The sequence below is a fragment of the Camellia sinensis genome, chromosome 3 (assembly GCF_055761805.1).
Source record: "Camellia sinensis isolate YWXY chromosome 3, ASM5576180v1, whole genome shotgun sequence".
NCBI classification, from domain to species: domain Eukaryota; kingdom Viridiplantae; phylum Streptophyta; class Magnoliopsida; order Ericales; family Theaceae; genus Camellia; species Camellia sinensis.
The window spans coordinates 13,932,607-13,948,966 of NC_138963.1; the positions used below are offsets into that span (position 1 = coordinate 13,932,607).

Below are 16,360 nucleotides of genomic sequence, written 5' to 3' on the forward strand. Positions count from 1 at the left end.
GAGGTTGAACAATACATTTATTTTCCATTGATTAAAATTGTAGGGTGGTCCAATATTTTGAAAGAGCAATGATATATAATTTTAATTTTTGAGTTCTAATTGAATTTTAATAATGTGACAGGAAAGAAATAAAAAAAAAAAGACTAAAATATCACATCAATAGGTAAGTCTCACCAATTAAAATTCATTTATAACTCTTATTTTAGAGCTTTTAAATATTTTATATTATAATTATAGATTTTATTATTTTATTAGTCACTCATTTATGAAATAGGTATAAATTGGTAAACAAAATCAAACTTCATAATGTGGTGCAATTAAGCCTATTGCTAATAGTGTCTTGCTAAGAAGTTTAGTTTAGAAGTTCAGTGTTTTTTTTTTTTCCTAATATATATTTTTTTTATATGTAAGGTGCCCTTGAGGTTCTTGATAAGAGTTATAAATACATTAGTCAGCAAAATTTAAATAGTTGTATATTTTTCATAGTACACATTTTTATAATAATTTACAAACATTTAAACTTCTTAATAAATTTCCTAAACTCACTGGTTAATATTTCACCAAAACTTTTCATTTCTTATATGATTACTCATGTAGCATGATTAGTCTCACTATATTTCAAACACAAAGAATTCTACACATATAAATTTTATTACATGGATATACTTAAAAATATGGTAAATTACACTGACGTTTACTGGAGTTTGAAAAAAATATAATAAATTTTATATTTTTGACATAATTACATTGATCTCTCTTTTAAATAAGATTAAATGAACCAAAATTAATCCAGATAGTGTGGAAACATAAAATAAAGGAAAAATTATTTATAAGTCCTATTAGGGAGACTTATGCTACATATGGTCATACTAAAAAACTTATGTTTCTATAAGTCTTGTGGGAAGTTCGTTGACACATTTACCCTAAATATTAGTTGTTTATATCATAAATAATAGTAAAATCATATATAGGAAATTGAATGTTACCATAGATCATATCTATATAAACGTAACGTAACGTGACACTTATGCATAATGTGACACCTGTGCATAATGTGACACCTATGATCTATAGCAACATTCAATTTCTTATATTTCCTATATAGGAAATTGAATGTTACCATAGATCATTTCTACATAAACGTAATGTAACGTGACACCTACATAAACGTAACATGACACCTATGATCTATGGCAACATTCATAGATCATATTTATATAAAATGTAACGTGACACCAATATAAACCAGCAATATTTTCACATTCAATTTAAAAAAATAAAAACTCATTAAGTTTGCGAAACACAACGTGACACGTTACATTACGTTTATGTAGGTGTCACGTTACGTATAGGTGTCACGTTACGTTATGTTTATGTAGGTGTCACGTCACGTTACGTTTATGTAGGATCTTGTGGAATACATTACTATCTAAATAGGACTTGAAACTCTATAAGAAATTACACAGGACTTAGCCTAGCATAAATATCTGAAAAAGAATTTATAAATAAGTCTCCCAAAAATAAACAACATAAAGTAGATATTTTTATTTAAAACATATGACAATATTATTTTTTTCGTTCACGACTGGCAAATTATTAATAAAAATGTGTCAAGTATTCTATATGAATTAAAATCTCAAGAAAATTTAATATAATTATGTCTAAATTATAAAATTTATTATATTTTTTAAATCTCAACGGTATAATTTATTCTAAAAAATATAATAAAATAAATATGATAATAAATAACAAAATTCAATCTAATTTATGGGTCGAAGTCATAGAGTACTTGGTTTGCCTCACGTTCAAAAAAATGTAATTAATTGCCTCCAGCTCTGACTAAATATATAAATAGTATTGATGGGGGTGGTGTTGGGAATGAAAGTGACTTGTATTTCAATAAAGTGGGACTTTCCATAAACAGAAAGATTCCTATTTGCTTCTTTGAGAAAGCTCATATGGTTGAGTGCTTCACTCACTCATCATGTGTTGCATTTGCTCCACCTACTACACCTTTGCTAACCATTTTAAGGCTTGGTTTGGGAAGTAGGTTGGTTTTTTGGCTTTTTGGTTTTTTTGGCTATTTTAGTCTGGGCTAAAAAGTTTGGTTTGGGAATGGCTTTTTATCTTTTTGACTTTTTTGACTTTTTTTGTGAGAGAAGAATGTAATGATTATAGGTTGGATGTGATGTTTTGTTTGTTATGATTAAAATAACCTATTTTATTTTTTGTAGCTAAAATAACCAAAAAAGCCTGAAAACCATCTTACCAAACAGAGGCTAAATTTTTGTTGAAAATTTCACCATTAGTTTACTCCGATCCAGGCAGGACCATCCCCGTGCTGTGTCCTTGTGGAGAGAGCGGGAAAGGAGACTATTTTATTTATAAAAAAAATAAAAATAAAATTAGAAATATTAACGCGGCGTTTAGAAATATATTATTTTAATAATTTTTTTATTTTTTACAAAAATATGTAAAAAAAATAAAAAAAATAATGTGATAATTTATAATAATTTTTTTATTAAAATGTATAGTTGACAAATGAGTTCTAATTTAGTGAAATTAACATTTTCAAAAATTATTGAAAAACAGATTTTGAAAATTAAACTAAACAAAATCTTGAAAAGTCATCAGATGTGTACCGTGAAAGATGCCCAAAACACCAATGGGGTTGGTCCAAGTAGAAAGGGACTTGGGTCGCTTAAGCAAAAGTTTCGAGTTCGAGTATTTGTGGATGCAGCAACCCCCTTGGGAGAGGACCCCGTATTTGTGCCCGGCAACTTTCTCGGCGGATTAGTCATGGGTCCAAAAAACTTAAGAATATTGTGAAAGACCTAAAAGAAAGATGCCCAAAACCACTAACATGCCCATCTCTATCATTATTAAAATTGGTTTTGTTCACTCACATGACCGTTGTTTTGTGAATTATTTTTAAAAACTGTTTCGGTAAAGATTTATTTTGAAACTTTAAAAAAATAGGTTTTTAAAAATTTTCTATTAAATTTATTTTCAAAAACATAAAGACAAAAAACAAAGAAAAAATTAAAATAATTCCAAAGTAAACATAAATATTTGCTTGTTTTCATGACTTATTACCTCCACAAAAAATAAAAAAACAAAACAAAAAAAGAAAGAAAGAAAGAAAGAAAAAGAAATTTAATAATGTGTTTGATAAATATCAAGTTCAAGTAGAAATTGACTTGTGATACTAGAAGGCCCTTCTGGAAAATTACATTTGTGTTCAAGAATCTATCTTCATCAATATACACAGTTTAAATCTCATTTATGTTCACATGCGATGTATTGGGAATTCAATGATTATGGTAATAATACAGTTTTTGCTTGAGAGAGAGAGAGAGAGAGAGAGAGAGAGAGAGATCATCTTGCATTTGTATAAAAAAACACAAGTTCTATTAACTCCACCATTAAAGGAAATAGGAAATCACTAAACTAAACAATTGATCAAGCAAATGCCAACTGAAAAGCACAGGTTGATGATCATCACCTTCAGAGGAATCAAATGAAATGCACCATGAACCACCACGGAAGCTATCCATGCATAACCACCCGGGTACCTCTGTTGCTTTCTTGCCAGGATTCACACCATACAGTAATTCAGGAGATTTCATCACACGTAGCTTCGACCTGCACCCAATGGGAGGGCTCTTGAGTTCAGCACAGCCAAATTGCCACTGTATCGTCCTCCAGCTCCCATAATACACATATCATTGGTTTTTTATCGGGGGGTTGTACCATATAGGAGTAAATTTCATCTGTATGAGTTTGGGGAATTTTCATAATTGTGCTTCTTCTAAAACGCTGCCACACCTTTGCATCAGCGTTGTATGTTCTTAATTGGCACGAATTTGGTTATTCAACATTGACAATCATGGGTGGTCCAGGTAGTTTCCCCTCTGCGACAGGTACTGATTCTGAAACTATCCACATTAACAAAAGCAATGGCAAACAAAACACAATCAAGAGATGTAGGGGGTGCAGACAAAGTGAAAACTGGGGGGTGTTTATCGAGTATATCGGTCAATCTAGAGAACTCACTAGTCCAAGGCAGATCAATTCGTGCACGAGAGAATGGGTTAAAGAAGAAAAGTGAAGAGATGGGTTCTGAAGAAAACAGCAAGAGCCACCCATGTTTGGAGACAAGGCACCTAGCCTGGCTCAATTCAGGGACATTAATTGTGTAAGAACGTCTCGTGGAGGAGTCACCAAAATGCCATATAATATCAGTACTGGTGCTCATTTTTCTGGAGATGACCCAATATGGCTGAGCAGGAAGCTGGTTTTCCAGCGTGCATTGTTCTAAAGCCCAACGCCAGCTTTTACACACCCCAAAAAACGAGAGATGATCCAAAAAATTAAGATGTCTCAATATCAACAGAAGAAGATCTGCAGGAAGATCAGACCAATCCCGGCTCCTACCATCCTCAGCTGTGCTAAAAACACGCTTTCTTTTGTTTTCCATCTCCAATATTATTTGCTCAAACTAAAATGTCTTTTGAGAAGCAATCTCCAAATCCAATTATTAAATTATTCTGCACAAAGAGATAATTAGTTGCTTTAGAATACAAGTACCGAATAAATAAATCGATAATTTACGGAAAGAGGAAAATTGTCCAAGTGATGTCATTGGCACTTTTGTGAAACGAAAATAAGAACTTTACATACCAGTAGTACTAAGTTTTTCTATTAAAGGACAATATCATATTTAATGATATTTTTCATTTTCAAAATTAAACAGCTCGAAACAAATGTAGTAGAGGAAGTTTTGAAACAATGGGAAAGGGATAGCAGTTTACCAAGTGCATAAAAGGAAAACTCACATCTTTGGGCTCTGCAATCTTCTTTTTCCCAATATTAGGGTATAATAATGGAGTTGCTTGAAAAAGTAAAAGAAAGAAAGAGAGAAGAAAAAATGTTGGGACTTGGTAGGAAAACTCAAAATAGCACATATGGAGGAAGTTTGGCTACCTTTTTCTTTTAGAAAATATATTGCTCTTCGTGAGGTACTACCACCCAAAACAATTTAAAATTTCAATAGTTTTCTAATATTGATTGCTTGTTATTGCATTAATTAAGAAAAATATAAATTGGCATTTCTTAAGGAAATATAAAAACATGTAACAAAAAGAAGAAATTAAAGCTTTGTAAAGGTGGATTCAAGTGTCTGGGTAGAGAGAGAGTGCCTTAGCAATTAGTGGGGAGCAGTGTTTTAAAAGGCGCGCTTAGGCGCACGCCTTGCGCTTCAAACAGGTTGAGGCGAGGCGCAATATGCAAGGTGCAGCTGAGGCAATGGCTTTTTTTCGAGGCGCAAGGCGTGGGTTTCATGGGTTTTTACCTATTTTTCTACTCCAACTATTGATTAAGTACTTTTTTTGTGAGCATACCCACAAGGATTCAAAACTTTTCAATATAAAATAACCAAACGTGGTCAAAAGAGAGCAGGAAATGATAAAAGATTGAATGTTATGCTTTATATCTTTTGTTGAATATTATATTTCTAGTTTTTAGAAGATTGAATATTATGTTTAAAGATTATTGGAAATGGTTATGATTTTTGAAATTCTATATATATTTGTTATGTTGAAAAGTTTGCCTATTTTATAATTTTGCTTTTCTTCCACTACTTGCGTTTCGCTTTGGTGAGGCGCATGCCTTGTCTCGCCTCGCCTAGCCTCATGCCTTGTGCTTAGGCTATAGGAGACCTTATCGCCTCGGTGCACCTAGAACCTTTTAAAACATTGGGAAGGAATCATCAAGCGAAGGACTTCACTACAATAAATACAATGGATGTGCTCTTTACCTCACTATGTCTTTCTCTTCATTTACTCTTAACCATATGCCAATTATCTTCACAATACTATCATAAATTTTTAAGTAGAGTAGACAAACCAAACCCACTAAAATAAACATTGCCATTTTCAATTTACAACAATGATATAGATGCATTTGAAATCTTCTGTTGGTTGTGGTTTCAAACAACTCCCTTATGTGTATTGAATGCCAAAACCCTAAATCAAGCTGAAACTCTGGAAACTCTAATAAAGTGCTTGGTTCATTGGAATGAAGGGTGGAAAGAAATAGTCATTCCATAGGAATACTCATTACCACATTTGGTTCGGTAAACAAGAAAGGAGCGTACGTGCAAATGGAATCACCATTCACTAATTTAAGACAATGACATTCCATTCCTACCCAAAATCATTCAAGCAAATCAAACATTAAATAAACCGCAATCCAAAATCTCAAGAAAACTATTAAGCTTAAATGAATTAAGAAATGAATTAGTACTTTTTGAGTAACAAAGTTTCTAAACTAGAGGTTATAAATTCATATCATTCACATTCTCGCTCAACCTAAGTGTCAACTCTGTCCCACATATATGTGGACTTTTGCAGGCAATATAATCCTCATACATCACACAAAAAGTTTTGCAGCGTATAGTGTTGTTGTGAATCAAAATATGTGACAAGCCTAACCAGCCCAAATCCCAGATGTGGGTATGGTCTTGGGTGTGATTTCCAACCATTAGGTTTTGAAATACCTACATTTCAAATCTACGAGAAAACTCAAAACCATTGTTCTCCAATTACACAAGGTATCCTAAAAAAATTCCAGTCTAGGAAGCAAAGATTTGCAATATTCTAACATAAAACCCAATACTTGAAGATAGCTCCTGTCTATCCATTTTGCAAAATCTAGTCCTATACACTGGCATAAAAGCTGAATATCTAACTATATAATACAAGATATCATATTTTGAAATTGTCGTATGTGGCATAGTTGAGATTGAGAGTTAAAGATTGAATAAATATGTTGTTTCCCACATAATAAAAGTGCCTTTTGACCATCTCCAATGGTTACTCAAATCTATCATCAAATTTGAATTTGATGAAAAATCACTCATTTTCCTACTCCAAAAGTTTCATCAAATAGGTATCAAATCTACGATTTTACTTTTTTTTTCACCAAAATAAAGACTAATATACCTTTCATCAAATCACTGTTCATAACCGTTTGATTTTCACCACTGAATATCCCCCTCGAATGTCCCCCAAATGACCACCTCAAGATAAAAATTTGTGAAAAAATTATACTGAGCGGTCGACCCTCCGGTCAACCCCGTAGATGACCACCTCAAGGCAAAAATTTGTAAAAAATTTGCACTGGCTGGTCGACCGACTGGATATCTGCCTAGTCAACCCGTGTTTTGATGAAGCTTAAAAAACCTCCGTTAGAGCACTTGATATCAAATGAAATTTTTACTCAAATTTGATGAAAAATTTGATACACCATTAGAGATGCTCTAATCCTTCATCTTTAAAAAGATAAAATTTCAAAAAGATGGAGTATTGGAGATGATTTTTTTCATCAATTTTGATGAAAAGTGAAATTTGGGATAATAGAGAAATTTTAAAAAAATTTTGATAAAAAAATTGATGAAATGATTGGATTAGCTCATATCAAATCACACTTTTTACTCAAATTTGGAATCAAATTAGATGAAAAAATTGGTGAAAGGGTTGGAGATGGTTCATGCAACAATGAGTTCCAAATAGCTAATTGACTCTCAATGAATATACATATGAATAAACAAATAAGCACATTTCAAATATCAAGAATAACCAAATTAGGCAAGCATGGGTTTTAATCCCAAGATCAAAACAACCCACAAGCCAAATTCAAGTCAGCATAAATTATCAAAAACAAGAAAGAAGAAAATAGAACAAATCAGCAAGTAAAGTAGATATCTTTACAAATTTCTAACTCAACAACAAGTGTTATACCAATATTCACTACACAAACAAATAATTGAATTTTCAGATCAACAAACCAGAATCAATATGATGGGCCAGCTTCGCAACAGCGTTAGGGTTTGAGAGAGAGAAAGAGAGAGAGAGAGAGAGACGTACCTTGTGAGAAATCGTATTGTAGAGTGTGGTACAGAGAGTGGAGAGAGACAGAGAGAGAGAGAGAGAGATGAAGTGAGATTGGGCTGGGAAATAAACTATATATACATATGGGCCGGGGTTTTTTTTCCCTTTGGGTTTGTCAATTGTGGAGTTCAACCTAGTCGACTTTGGTCGAGCACGACTAATAGATTGTTTAAATTTGATTTTAAAATATAATCAGTGTGTTTGTTTTGAGTTTTTTGGATTCAGTTTTTTAAGAATTGAGTTTTTTGATTTTCACATTTGTTTTTGTTTTTAGTCAATATTTTTAAATATTTTTCTAAAAAGTAAAAAATTTGTCAAAAAAATATTTAAAAAAATTAATAAATACATAAAAATATAAAAAATGTACTAAATTCTCATATATTTTTGTATTTTTGGTATTTAGTGAATTTTTAAAAGTTTTTTTTCACAAATTTTTTATTTTTTAGGTATATTTATGTTAGGTATGTCTAAAAAGTAAAAAAAAAATGCTTAAAATATTAAAAAAATTCAGTGAAAAAAAAAACACAAAAAATAATATTGTAAAATTTTCTGAAAAAGGGTTTTTGAAAAAGATGAATAAATTGGGCTGCGAAATAAACTATATATACATATGGGCTGGGTTTTTTTTTTCCCTTTGGGTTTGTCAATTGTGGAGTTCAACCCAGTCCACTTTGGTCGAGCACGAGTAATAGATGGTTTAAATTTGATTTTAAAATATAATAAATTTTAAATTATGTTTAAATTTGATTAGGAGATTTAACAAGCCAATATCAAACAAATTACTAACGAGTCAAATCCGAGAAGAGCTTGAATAGGTTGACTTATTTGATAATCTTATTCACTCCTCTAAACATAAGAGATTGTAATCAAGATTTTTGGTGAGATCCACTTTATAGTACGAGGTTACAAGTTTAATTTTTGTGAAAATGAGTTTGATCTTGTGATAGTGTTTGTTTCTCTCCTATTATAAAATTATCTACTGTAATTGTTTATTTCTTCTCAAGTTTGAACTTGGTGATCGTTAACTTTATAACAATTGTTAAACTATTTTCGTGAATTTATAATCGCACCAGTCTAGATGACGCTATTTCTAAACCAACTATCAAACCAGAGAAATGTCAAGTGTATAAAATTATAATTGATTTATATATATAACTATAGAAAATATATTGTGTAATTGAGATATTATTTTAAGTGTAACCCAATATCATGTTCAAGATAAATATTAACCATATAATATATTTTTTGTGCTCTTTCTGTATTCTAATTTTGTACCGTTAGCAATACTTATCAAAATAGGGAAATTAATTAACCATGCAATGCAAACCTTAATTGCCAAGAACCTTTGGAACACTTGTATATATAAGAATCAAAATAAAGACTTTCATACATGTATTTGACTCTTGTAAAAATTGCAAAACCAATCAAATGCCCTGAAAATTATTGAAATATGCTTGAGCAAATTTTTTGTTTGCTCAATATAAACAATCCGACCTCTACTCTCACTTTTTTCCATATATTTTAATTATTGAAAACTCTGTTTTCTTCCATTTCATGTTCTTCCATTGTGTATTTTCGTTTCTTCTTTCTATCCTTCTTTCCTTTGATTGTACTAACATTTTGGGAGATCTTTGGGAGGTGGCAAAATAGACTCATTAGGGCCCTTGCCATTGTCCACCAAGAATGCCATCTTTAGTCCCCATGATGTGTGCACCTCCAAATGACAATGCATGAACCAAACTCCTACAAATTCACAACCCCAATCTAAATTAAAATTTGTAAACTAAAAACATTCTCAAGAGAGTGACAGAAAAAATGGATGTGGAATAATTAAATAAAAAGTACATGATTAGTTTACCTGGATTATCTGCTCGGAATCTAATAGCAACCCATCCACCAGCCGGTACTCCAATTGTATTTCTCTCAACCGGATCAACAAGGTTGAATTTTTTTGGATCTGTCTTCGGGTTATAATTTCCAAGTCCCTTTCCAATCGCAAAGAAATTAAACCCGTGTAGATGAACCGGATGGTTCTCCGCGGCAATGATACCGGTATCTTGCAAAACAAGTTGAACCGTGGCATTATACTGAAGCGGGTACACTTTCGTCCCGTTATTGGTCGCCAAACTCGCCGGTGGAGTGCCCGTGTAATTGAATGCCACCGGCGGGTTACCCGGAAAGTCAGTAGTGAACACCCCATTAATTTTAAAGTAATGGGCCTGAAGCAGAGCGGTCTTGGGCATAACAAAAGTAACATTGTTAATATTTGCTACCACTCTGCTTCCATTCCCAGCTTTACAAGTCGGGCATGGATTAATCCCGAGCCCGACTGTAAAGAAAAGGGAATGATCGATTGTTAAAGGGACATTGGCCGGGTATTTCTTGGAATTGAGGGCTTTTAGAGAATTGACGAAATTATTCGCAATTGGAGTGGCGTTTTTGGGAGGTGTGGTGGTGAAAGTGGTGGGGGAATTAGCGAGGGTGCCGGAATAGTGGAGGGTGGCGGTGGCAGTGGTGTTGTCGACGGCGATCGGGGCATCCATGAAGGGGGAAGCGGCGACGATATACTTGCCAGCGTTTCGGTCAGCGGTTAAGATGACGTTTGTGGTTTGGCCTGGGGCAACCACGATTGTGTCGATTTTGAAAGGTTTTACGTAGGTGGCGTCGACCTCTACGACGGTGAGTTGGTGGCCAGCGATCTTGAAGAAGAGTTCTTCATTGAGTCCAGCATTGATGACTCGGAGCATGTAGGTTTTTCCGCTTTGAACGCTCAGCGTAAATCCACCGCCACCTTCATACACAATCATTCATCAGAATAGTAATGTGTCACTTACATATTTTTGCTATTACAAAACAACTTAATGAATTATTTTTTTGAACAATAGATTAATAAATTTTCCACACCATTTCATAAATTTTTGTTTATATATATATCAATATTGATTAGATTATGGATTTCGAAATAATTTATAGAAAATTATTCAGAAAATAAAATGTATGAATCAGATTTACTTTAGATGTGGGCTACACCATACTTTTAAATATATTGAACACATTTGATTTTTTAGGTATTTTGGATTTGTAGCATTTAAAAGAAAAAATTAATATAAAAATAAAATTTTCATACAAAATAATGTTATACTGATATTTTTTAAACTTTCAGCTCAAGTAATGGATTCTTTATTATTGTTTTTTAAAAAATTGTGTACGAAAATTTTGTTTGTATGATATTATTATTTTTATTTGAAAAGGTAAACATTATCCAAAAAAATCTTAATATAGAACGATATGACAAATCTTAATCTTATTATTTTAAAAACAAAACAACTATTAATGTTGTTTAAATTTTTTAAAATTTCATTGTAATATTATTTTAGTGATAATTTCAAGTACCTTGTGACGGACAATTAGATACGGGTCCTGGATGTCCATTAATGGTGTGAGCATCCGAGACATTTGGAGCCAAACCCGATTTAAGCGCCTCATTGATCACAGCTTCAGTGTCCGATTTCCACCATTCACCTACAATTTTCACAGTCCAAAAAACTACTTCATATCCAAGTTATTACAAAAAATTAAGATTTTAGAGACTAAAATTTTGGGATAAAATTATTTTTTAGGGACCAAATAATTTTGTTACGAAAAGTGTCGTCATTATATTTTTAGAAACAAAAATTAGACATTAGTGATGAATTATTATCCTTTTGGGACCAAATTTTTTGTCTAAAAAAATAAACCATTTTGAGACCAAATTATTTTGTCCCTGAAAGTTTATTTATTTTTGTCACTAAATGCCTTATTTTTGACTTTTCGGAACGACCTTTTAGCGACTATCCTCATAACAATAGAAATTGATCCCTAAATTTCTTTTGCAATAAAATTTTTACTTTTAGAGACCAAAACATTTTTTTTCTAAAACTCTTATATGTTGTAGTGAGTTAATGTGATTTTTTTTTGTCAATTGAAGTGATTGAAAATGTATTCCTAACCAATTGTTGGAAAATTTTGAGTCATACGTAGTTAACAATGAGATAGCTCACCTAATATGACAACTGCTTCCTTGTGGGGTTTGGGAAATGGATATGGCACACCACGCTTAGGCAATATCACTAGGCCTCCGTAGACAGTTGCCCTTAGCCATAGGATGTGTGCATGCCAAAGAAGTGTGCCCCGTTGCCCGGTGATGGTGAAGTTGTATGTGTAGGTTTGACCTTGTTGGATCGGGCACTGTGTGATGAATGCTGGTCCATCAGCCCAACCTGTTTGGAGTTGTCGGATACCATGCCTTCCACACACAAAAAATAGTAAAATTTCTCAATTATAAGATGTACATAATAGAATTGATTAATTAGAATTTACAAGAATGAATGTGTAACCTTTTGTGTTAATAATTATGTGATGTTTGATAACGCTGCCGAGTTGTTGTCTTTTGTTCAAAGAAAATAACAAACATGTATTTATTTTTTTATTTTTTTTCCAAAAACTAAAAATTTGGTACACAAGTTTTCGTTAAAAAATGTTTTATGGGTTGTTGGATGAGGGAGGTTGCAAGAGGGGAACGAATGGGTTGTTGGATGAGGGAGGTTGCAAGAGGGGAACCAATGAAAATTTTTCAAATGAAAATACTTTTTTTAACGTTTACACAAAGAAAAAATGTTATTGTTTTAAAAAATTCCATACAAAATCATTCACAAAATGATATGGAAGTAATATTTTTTTAATATTAACAGTTTTTTTATTGAGATTTTTATTTTAAAATTATAGACTCACAACTCAACCAAATCATTTATAGAAATTTTTTATTTGTAATACTTATCACAAATTTTAAAATTTTATTGTCATATTTTTTACAATGGTAAAAATTACCAAACATATATCATTTCCATTTTTCAAAAATTTTAAACTAACAGTGAAATAGATATAAAATGACCAAATTGCCCTTAATTATTTTGCAAGTTAACAAAACCATGAGGATGAGTTGGTAAATTGAAGTCTCACCAATGGATAGAGACATTGTATTTGACATGGTTGACCACCTTGATGAGCACATTATCACCTTCTCTAGCATACACAGTTGGCCCTGGAAACTGGCCATTGACTGTGACAATGGGCTTGGTTGAGCACAACCTAGTGGTGTTCCTCATTACCACCTGCGCACGTTATCAACACACAGCTAATTAAGTTGTAAAAAATTCAACATCATCATCATGGCCTTAGGAATATACAAAAATGGGTAGATGTTAGATGGAAGAGGTTAGTTTTTTTTTTACATATCCTCTCTGAAAATGATTTGTGGGTGTACCTTCCCATGTTTTTTTAACAATTTTTTTGTTTGATTTCTTCAACTAATATTCATTATGGAGACCAACCAACTTAACTAATATGGATTGTTTGTAGTAATTTATCTTGAATCGCAGGTATCCATGAAAATATTTTTAAAAAAAAAAAATTGAAAAATAATGTATGGTATTGATTCATTTTAATGTGGATATTATTATATAAGACTTGAATCTGAATTATATTTTTTTTAAAATAAAATCATTGATATTTTTTTTGGGGTATCTAGATTTATAAATGTAAATGCCACCCAAAAGAAAAGAACAAAACAATACTACATACTTAGAAATTTTACAGTAATTACACAGAATTTATACACAGGAAAATATCCAAAAATGTAATGTATAGTCCTGATTCAACTCATGTATTGTGAGACTCACATTTAGAATGAATTTTAATCAGAGTGAATTTTCTTAATATATTTTTATGCACAAATTCTACATATATAGTATATAATATTATCTTACTATTCTAAATAAATGTTTTAATAAAATTTCTGAGCATATAGTATTGTGATCATTGCATCAACAATGGTTTAAAACCCAAGGTACAAAACATTATTAGGATTAGAGTCACCATTGACAATATAAATTTTGTGACATCACTGAAGTGGGAAGAAAATTCCAGGGACAAAATAATTGTTATGCATAAAACATGAGGCCTAAGCTTTGTATATTAATAGCATATCAAATAGCACTATCTTTCCATCAATCAGAAATATATATATATGGCTCATATTTTACTATCTTTCACCAATCATAATAGTAGACGGTACCATGTGAATATACTCTATCCATATACAAAAATCACTCCTTTAAATCTCCTTTCACTTATCGCACCTCAGTGTTGTTCTTTTAATATATAGCATCATTCTTCATTGATACATTGATGTATGGTGCTTTTGAAACATTATTATGCGTAATGATATAGAAATAACCAAATATATACACACAAAAATTAAATATAGAATGATGTAATTGTACTTAAAAGGATTTATCATTTTTCAAAAGAAAATCTATGACTTTTAATTACAAAGATGTCATCTCCGTGTACCATTGTATAAATTTTTTATAAGATTAACATTTTTCATAATTTGTCCTTTGTAACATACTACCCATTATTGATCCACTAAATAAATCCATCCTAATTCAATTTCTAATTATATTCTAGTTCATTTACTCTCCACAGCATGATGAAGAACAAAAAATGATTTAGAATGCAATAAAAGATATATGGTGTTTAAACTATAGAAAAGTCGGTGCAATGGACAAATAATGAATTATCAAAAAAAAAAAATGATATAAAATTTTACTTTTTAGATTTACGTTTTAGATCTAGTGATGTATCAAGAAGATAATTGATTGATAATTAGAAAATATTTAATTATCAACTAATTATCTTCTTGACACATCACTAGGTTTAGAAAGTGAGTCTAACTTTTAAGCCTGAATATGCTCAAAAAGAAAAAAAAAGAAAAGAATATGATGTGGGACTATAAAACAGTCGACAAGTTGACACATTTTTATCATCATCGTCATTTTTATTATGAAGAAGCATCAATATATCTCCATGCATGCACTTTGAAAAATTATTTCAGATGAGGCAATGCCATGCCAAAAGCATCGCGGATGAGTTGCCAAGACTGCATGCAGGACTCGATCTCCATAGTCATAGATATATATGTTTTTGACTCAGCTTGAATATATTTAAAAAATAAATAAATTGATGAATGATGTGTACTTACATTGAACTTGTAGTGACGAACCCTGCATTCGACCACTGCTGGAAACAAGAATGCAGCAAGAATCAAGACTCGAATCCAAGTTTCCATCTCTCTCTTTGTCTCTCCAATAAGATTTTCTTTTCTTTTCTAGCTCTTATTTCTTTCTTGCTTGTACCACTCAAGTATGACTGGCCAACGCAACCTTATTATATAGGTGATAGGGTCAATACATTACTGATGCCATGTCGTTTTTCCTTTGTTAGGTGAAATTGGGGGATCAATTCTTGAAAAACAAGATTTCTCTAGAATATGTTTTAAGGATTTTTCACACCCCCATGTTTTCTTAAATGTTACATAAAGTAGTTTTTTTTTATATTGTTTTTGTTTTTGTTTTTTTCCATGGACCAACGTAGTTTTGGAACTTAAGTTATTAAGTTTCTTAACCCCTCTAGTTTAAATAGTGCGTCAATAAGACAACATGGTTTGGTTGAAAATAAGAGCTAGCTAATAATGATCTCGTTTAAGTTCCCACGTGCCTTTTACTAATCTAGAATTAATTAATTTTGTCGCATATTATGTTGCTAAATTTAACAAAAATGAATAGAATTTGGCTTTGTTTACTTTGAACTAATCAAATTTAAAATTTGCTTGCTTAAAAATCAACCAAAATAAAATAGAATGTTAAGAATTGCGACATGAAAAATAGACAAGAAATAATAAACAAAAATTATAAATCTCACACACACAACACCTAATCAAGATTTAGGTAATTTATTTTAAAGTTAGGATTACATCTACAATTATTGCAGTTTTACTATGATCTGAAAGAGTTAAAAATAAGATATAAAAACAACTATAACCCCTGGTTACATATAGCTTACAAGTGCAAGAAACACTAAAATACCTTTACTCCAACACTCCCCAACATAATCCACGCTACCCACAAGAAGAGTTATGAATTGATTCTAGAAGTTGTCCTTAGAGTAATGCTATAGATTCAGAAATTTTTTACATAAAATGGTTCAATTGCTTACATTCATGCTGGTAGAGTGGATCCTATTTGAAAATCTGTTTTTGAAAATAGTGGACCCTATATTTGAAAATCTAGTTAACTTTACTTCTTTTTTTAAGAGGGGGGGGGGGGGGGGGGGGGGGGGGAGAATGGGCAACTTAACCTTGCAGAGAGTGAACTGAATGTATACGAAACACCCTTTGAAAAGTATCCCAACATCAATTGAAAACCTTGGAAAGGTCCAATTTTTTTAGAAATTTATCAAAGTGACTGTACTTTTTAGAACTCTTTTCCACATTGCAGTACCCAAAAGTTTAGGAATGATTAGGATCTGCC

At 31.6% G+C, this 16,360-nt stretch overlaps 1 protein-coding gene and 1 non-coding gene across 2 annotated transcripts; both read right to left on the reverse strand.

The window, feature by feature from the left end:
- Positions 1-3,234: 3,234 nt before the first annotated feature.
- Positions 3,235-8,036, reverse strand: LOC114261639 (uncharacterized). The gene is made up of 3 exons (XR_014363454.1): positions 7,929-8,036; positions 4,057-4,550; positions 3,235-3,938 (listed from the first exon to the last, which is right to left on the reverse strand). It is a non-coding gene; the product is annotated as an uncharacterized LOC114261639 (transcript).
- Positions 8,037-9,284: 1,248 nt separating this feature from the next.
- LOC114261640 (laccase-4) lies at positions 9,285-15,360 on the reverse strand. Its single transcript, XM_028201932.2, has 6 exons — positions 15,034-15,360; positions 12,951-13,102; positions 11,993-12,237; positions 11,346-11,474; positions 9,811-10,743; positions 9,285-9,695 (listed from the first exon to the last, which is right to left on the reverse strand). The coding sequence occupies exons 1-6, from the start codon at positions 15,118-15,120 to the stop codon at positions 9,565-9,567; spliced, it is 1,677 nt and encodes a 558-aa protein (XP_028057733.1). The 5' UTR covers positions 15,121-15,360; the 3' UTR covers positions 9,285-9,564.
- Positions 15,361-16,360: the final 1,000 nt, after the last annotated feature.

Coding starts and splice junctions, on each gene's coding strand:
- LOC114261640 (XM_028201932.2), bottom strand. CDS start 15,120: ATGGAAACTTGGATTCGAGTCTTGATTCTTGCTGCATTCTTGTTTCCA. Junction 13,103..15,033: donor TTCGTCACTACAAGTTCAAT/GTAAGTACACAT, acceptor TAACGTGCGCAG/GTGGTAATGAGGAACACCAC. Junction 11,475..11,992: donor GGAAGCAGTTGTCATATTAG/GTGAGCTATCTC, acceptor TGAAAATTGTAG/GTGAATGGTGGAAATCGGAC.